Here is a 6,000-nt window from a genome sequence, read left to right on the forward strand (position 1 = left end):
AATAAAAAAGTCTCGCAGCATCTCCGCTCTGCATGTATCTGTGAACTTACATAGACTCGCCAGTCGCCGGAGATCTGCCACGAAGTCTGGAACGCTTTGCCCTTCTCGCTGCCGGTGTGTGTAAAACCGGTGTCTCGCCATGTGCATGCTGCTCGCCGGTTTAAAGTGTTTCCCGATCAACTTACTGAGCTCTTCAAAAGTCTTGTCTGCCGGCTTCTCTGGTGCTAGAAGGTCCTTCATCAGGGAGTACGCCCTGGATCCACAAACCGTCAGGAGATGAGCCCTGCGTTTGTCGGCCGAATCCTGTCCCAGCCATTCCTTAGTGACGACACTTTGCTGTTGTCTCTCAATAAAATTGTCCCAATCATCACCAACACAGTACCTCTCGTCTGTGCTGCTAGTGGCCATGCTCGCGTGGTTTAAATTCCAGTTTTTCGTCACCAATAATACGTCCTTACTATACAGTATAAATGCACACGAGGCCCATACTTGAGAGAAGGTCACTCTATGACCAGTAACCTTTATTAGCCAGCACTGAAGTGAAGAAGGTGGGTGGAGCTTCCCCTTTTATACCTGAAAGTCTAGGTTAGGAGTGTCTCCCACAAGTTCACCACCTAGTGGTCAGTGTTCTCACGGTGCACAACTTAGGTCAGTTTATACATGGGTTACAATGACAGTTGAATATATGACAGTATTAAATGGCGGAGCAGGCTCGAGGGGCCGTATGGCCTACTCCTGCTCCTATTTCTTATGTTCTTATATTCTTAGGTTCTGCACTGTCCCATCAAACACTCCCAGGGCAGGTACAGCACAGGGTTAGATACAGAGTAAAGCTCCCTCGACACTGTCCCATCAAACACTCCCAGGGCAGGTACAGCACGGGGTTAGATACAGAGTAAAACTCCCTCTACACTGCCCCATCAAACACTCCCAGGGCAGGTACAGTACGGGTTAGATTCAGAGTAAAGCTCCCTCTACACTGTCCCATCAAACACTCCCAGGGCAGGTACAGGGGGTTAGATACAGAGTAAAGCTCCCTCTACACTGTCCCATCAGACACTCCCAGGGCAGAGTAAAGCTCCCTCTGCACTGACCCATCACACAAACCACAGCACCGTACACTGACTCTACACCGTGCAAACGTACACTGAGTGTCCAGACTTACTTCTCTCACAGCTTGATTGGCTGTTGCCTCGTCCATGCATTCGACCTGTTTTCAGGAGGTGGGGGAAGAACGGTAGATGGTCAGAGTGGAGAACAGGAAGGACTGCGGTCTATAGTAAAAGCACTTCAGGCGACCGTGAATCTATCGGTAACCCTCAATACCCTCCCGCTGCTGGGAAGCCCAACTTCAGAAGCAACAACAACAACTTGTATTATATAGTGCTTTTAAAGCAGTAAAACATCCCAAGGTGCTTCACAGGAGTGTTATCAAACAAAATTCAACACCGAACCACATGAGGAGATATTAGGACAGGTGATCTCAATCTTGGTCAAAGAGATAGGTTTTAAGGAGTGTCTTAAAGGAGAGAGATGGAAAGAGGCAGCAAGGTTTAAGGAGGGAATTCGGGAGGCAATTGAAGGCACAGCCGCCAATGGTGGAGCGATTATAATCAGGGATGTGCAAGAGGCCAGAATTCGAGGAGCGCAGATATCGCGGGTGGGGTTGTGGGGCTGGAGGAGATTACAGAGATAGGGAGAGGCAAAGGCCATGGAGGGATTTGAAAACAAGGATGAGAATCTTAAAATCGAGATGTTGCCGGATCAGGAGCCAATGTAGGTCAGTGAGAAAAGGGGGTGATGGGTGAGCGGGACTCGGTGCGAGTTAGGACATGGGCAGCAGGAGTTTGGATGAGCTCAAGTTTATGGAAGGTGGAAGAGGGGAGGCCAGCCAGGAGAGCCTAGGAATAGTCAAACTCATGCAGAGGGGTCAGCACCGGTGTTGAGAAAGTCAGGGGAAGGGTCCAGTCCCACAGGGCACCAGGGAAAGAACTAAAGGTCACATTGCAGGGCACCAAGTGAAGGGTCAAGGGTCAGAGTGCTGGTAAAGTCGCCAACCCTCCAGGATTGCTCTGGAGTCTCCGGGAACTAAAGATTAATCTCCAGGACACACTGCTGCCAGCAACACGGGGGAGAAAAATCATAGGGCTGTTAAAAATATTCATTTTCTTCGAACACTTTTGTTTATTAGTTGGGAAAATATTGGCGATGGGGAGAAAATGGTTGCTTGACTGGGTGGGGCAGGACGATCAGGCGACGAAAGCTCCAGGAGTACATTCAAACAGAGTTGGCAACCATACTGACAACAATTGATCTTTCAGAGAGGAGGTGACATCAGTAGGTTGGATACAGAAGGCCATCTCTTCAGAATACCAACTCCCCCTCACAGCATAATATTGCATAGATATTGGCCCAGACATCACCGTTTCTCCTTTCTGCGGGCATTCAACTGGATTCTAGAAAAAAGCAGCGCACTTGCCTGTTCCTGCTGCGCCCACGTGAATTCCCGGTCCTGAGGCCTCCCCCGACTGCGCGTCACAGCGCATGCACGTCGGGACGTGCGCAGGCCTGGAGCTGGAGTCACATGGCTCTGGGCAGCCAATCAGGCATAGTATATTCTCATTCATAATAATGGGAACTCAGTAAGTTGGAGTTCTCATTATTATGAATGAGAAACAGCCCCCAAAACACACATAACCAATAATAAAAGATAGAAAAAATACACCACGTATTTTCATTAATTTAAATTAAAGTTATTTATGTATTTAAAAAGAAAATTTTTTCCGATTTTTAAAAACGTTTTTTTAATTATGGTTTAAAATAAACTTACCGTAGTGGGGAGGGTTTTTAACAATAAAATGTGTTTTTAAAATTTTATTTTACAATGTTTTTGTGTGTTTTAAAACTCTTACGCCTGTAAAAGTAGGCTATGCGCCTGCTTTTATCGGGTGCAAGAGTTTTGAGGACATTTGCTGGGCAAGATATGGGTAAATACCGCAATCTTGCCCTGGCAAATGTCCTCGCTCCCGAGAGGCGGAGGATCTGTCAGGCTCCAGCTTGACAGATCGTAAAAGCCGGTTTTCAGCGCATGCGCATTGCGTACTGAAAGCCAGCTTTTGCGATGCCTTCTCCGGTCCGTAGAAACTCCGTACGGACCCGGGGAGGCTGCGATTTCGGCCCCATGATGTCCTTTAGGGAAGGCAATCTGCCGTCCTTACCCGGTCTGGGCCTATGTGTGACTCCAGACCCACAGCAAAGTGGTTGACTCTTAACTGCCCTCTGAAATGGCGGCTCACGATCTCCTTCTCGAGGGCAATTAGGGATGGGCAATAAATGCTGGGCCTTGTCGGCGACGCCCACATCCCGTGAACGAATTAAATACAATGTATGGCACAGAAACAGACCACTTGGCCCAAATGCTCCGTGCCGGTGTTTACGCTCCACTCAGGCATCCTCCCAGCCCTCTGCATCTCACTCTATCGCATATCCTTCGATTCCTTCCTCCCTCGTGCAGCTCGCTGTTTGTTAACTGGGACCTGTGCCAGTCTTTAACCGGCCTTTCTGGCAACAAAATAGGATGAGGGGCAGCTCCAGCTGATAAGCAGGAGATCTCGACCCCCCCTCCCAAGTGCCCAGTGCCATTACTGAGGGGCAGCCCCGCACTGTGCAATGGCACCGACATTTCCAATACACAGGCACTGAGAAAGAAGAAAGACTTGCATTTATATAGCGCCTTTCACAACCACCGGACATTTAAAAGTGCTTTACAGCCAATTAAGTACTTTTGAAGTGTAGTCACTGTTGTAATGTGGGAAACGCAGCAGCCAATTTGCGCACAGCAAGCTCCCACAAACAGCAATGTGATAATGACCGGATAATCTGTTTTTGTTATGTTGATTGAGGGACAAATATTGGCCCCAGGACACCAGGGATAACGCCCCTGCTCTTTTCGAAATAGTGCCGTGGGATCTTTTACATCCACCTGAGAGGGAACTCCGTTAGTCAGAGTTTCCATTATTATGAATGAGAAACAGCCCCCAAAACACACATAACCAGATGGTTTAACGTCTCACCCGACAGACGGCACCTCCGGCAGTGCGGCACTCCCTCAGCATTGCACTGGAGTGTCAACCTAAATTTATTTTTTGTGCTCAGGTTCCTGGAGTGGGATGTGAGCCCACAACCTTCTAACTCACAGACAAGAGTGCTAACTGAGCCCAGCTGACACGGAGCTCCTTGCTGAGTCGCCAGTCAGGCGGGAGAAGGATGTGGCGGGTGGGTTGAGTGTAGTCAAGCACAGGGAGGGCTGGAGGCCAGGCTCCCAGCTACAGCTCAGGTGAGAATGGCAGCGGGCCAGGCTGCTCGCCAGTCACCTCTCCTGCCGCGGGGCAGGGGAACCAGGACAATTTCCACCACAGCGTTAATTCCGGTGTCATTTACCATGGCCCATTGTAACTGGGCCTACTATTAGCATGGAAGCAAATGCTCCTGGGCCCGGCCAAGGCGGCCAGACAAGGTCCGTGCTGGGCGAGGCCAGTGATGGTTGTTCGCTCTGGTTCCCTGCCTTGCTTTCTTGCTTGGGTGTCCCTGGAGATGGAGCACGCGGTGTCCGCTGGCACAATTGAGACTTTCCGCAACCTATGAGTACTGGAGAGTGTCATCACCGCCGGGACCCAAATTTTGATTTAATTTGATGTTACCTTTAAATTTTGTTTCAGTGAGAGTTTTATTGGTTGTGTACCTTTAAGAAGGGGGTGCATACAATCTCCTTTAGTATTAAGCACTAAGAAGTAGAAATCAAGCCACCCCATCCCCATGGAAACCAGACTTCCACATCCCCATGGAAACCAGACCTCCACATCCCGATGGCAACCAAACTCCCCCATCCCCATGGAAACCAAGCCTCCCCGTCCCCATGGACACCAGGTCTCCACATTCCTATGGAAACCAAACCTCCCCATCACCATGGCAACCAGACCTCCCCATCCCCATGGCAACCAAGCCTCCAAGTTCCGATGGCAACCAGACCTCCCCATCCCCGTGGAAACTATGCCTCCCCATCCCCATGGAAACTAGGCCTCCCCATCCCCATGGCAACCAGACCTCCCCATCCCCGTGGAAACTATGCCTCCCCATCCCCATGGAAACTAGGCCTCCCCATCCCCATGGCAACCAGGCCTCCACATCCCCATGGAAACCAGGTCTCCAACTTCCGATGGCAACCAGGCCTCCCCATCCCCATGGAAACTATGCCTCCCCATCCCCATCCCCATGGAAACTAGGTCACCCCAACCCCATGGAAACTAGGCCTCCCCATCCCCATGGAATCGAGGCCTACCATCTTCATGGCATACAGCTTCCTGTCTCTCAAGGACTTCACGATGTGGAGGAACCCGATGCTGCCTTTGGGCGCCGTTGTGTGGATCTGGCGGGGAGAGAATGAATCGGCTGCATTATTGGTGTTATTGAAAACTCTCACCTTGCACTGGGAGCAGGGGCAGAAGGGGAGTGAGAGGGAGGGTGTGTGAGATAGGAGGGAGGGAGGAGAGGAGGAAATGTGAGAAGGGAGGAGGGGAGGAGCGGGAGTGTCAGTGGGGAGGAGGGAGTGTGAGAGGGGAGGACGGAGGGAGTATGAGAGGGGAGGAGGGAGGGAGTGTGAGAAGGGAGGAGGGGAGGAGGGAGGGAGCGTGAGAAGGGAAGGAGGGAGGGGGCGTGAGAGGGGAGGAGGGAGGGGGCGTGAGAGGGGAGGAGGGAGGGGGCGTGAGAGGGGAGGAGGGAGGGGGCGTGAGAGGGGAGGAGGGAGGGGGCGTGAGAGGGGAGGAGGGAGGGGGCGTGAGAGGGGAGGAGGGAGGGGGCGTGAGAGGGGAGGAGGGAGGGGGCGTGAGAGGGGAGGAGGGAGGGGGCGTGAGAGGGGAGGAGGGAGGGGGCGTGAGAGGGGAGGAGGGAGGGGGCGTGAGAGGGGAGGAGGGAGGGGGCGTGAGAGGGGGAGGAGGGGGCGTG

At 52.0% G+C, this 6,000-nt stretch overlaps 1 protein-coding gene across 1 annotated transcript in view; it reads right to left on the reverse strand.

Moving 5' to 3' along the window:
• Positions 1 to 6,000, reverse strand: part of LOC139233107 (serine/threonine kinase-like domain-containing protein STKLD1) — a 97,182-nt gene that overhangs the window by 89,317 nt on the left and 1,865 nt on the right. The window contains exons 2-3 of the mRNA XM_070863642.1: positions 5,339 to 5,425; positions 1,166 to 1,210 (exon numbers count right to left, since the gene is read on the reverse strand). Coding sequence (XP_070719743.1) covers positions 1,166 to 1,210; positions 5,339 to 5,425 — 132 coding nt within the window. The remainder of the gene's footprint in view (positions 1 to 1,165; positions 1,211 to 5,338; positions 5,426 to 6,000) is intronic.

The sequence above is a fragment of the Pristiophorus japonicus genome, chromosome 20, assembly GCF_044704955.1.
Source record: "Pristiophorus japonicus isolate sPriJap1 chromosome 20, sPriJap1.hap1, whole genome shotgun sequence".
Taxonomy (NCBI): Eukaryota; Metazoa; Chordata; class Chondrichthyes; family Pristiophoridae; genus Pristiophorus; species Pristiophorus japonicus.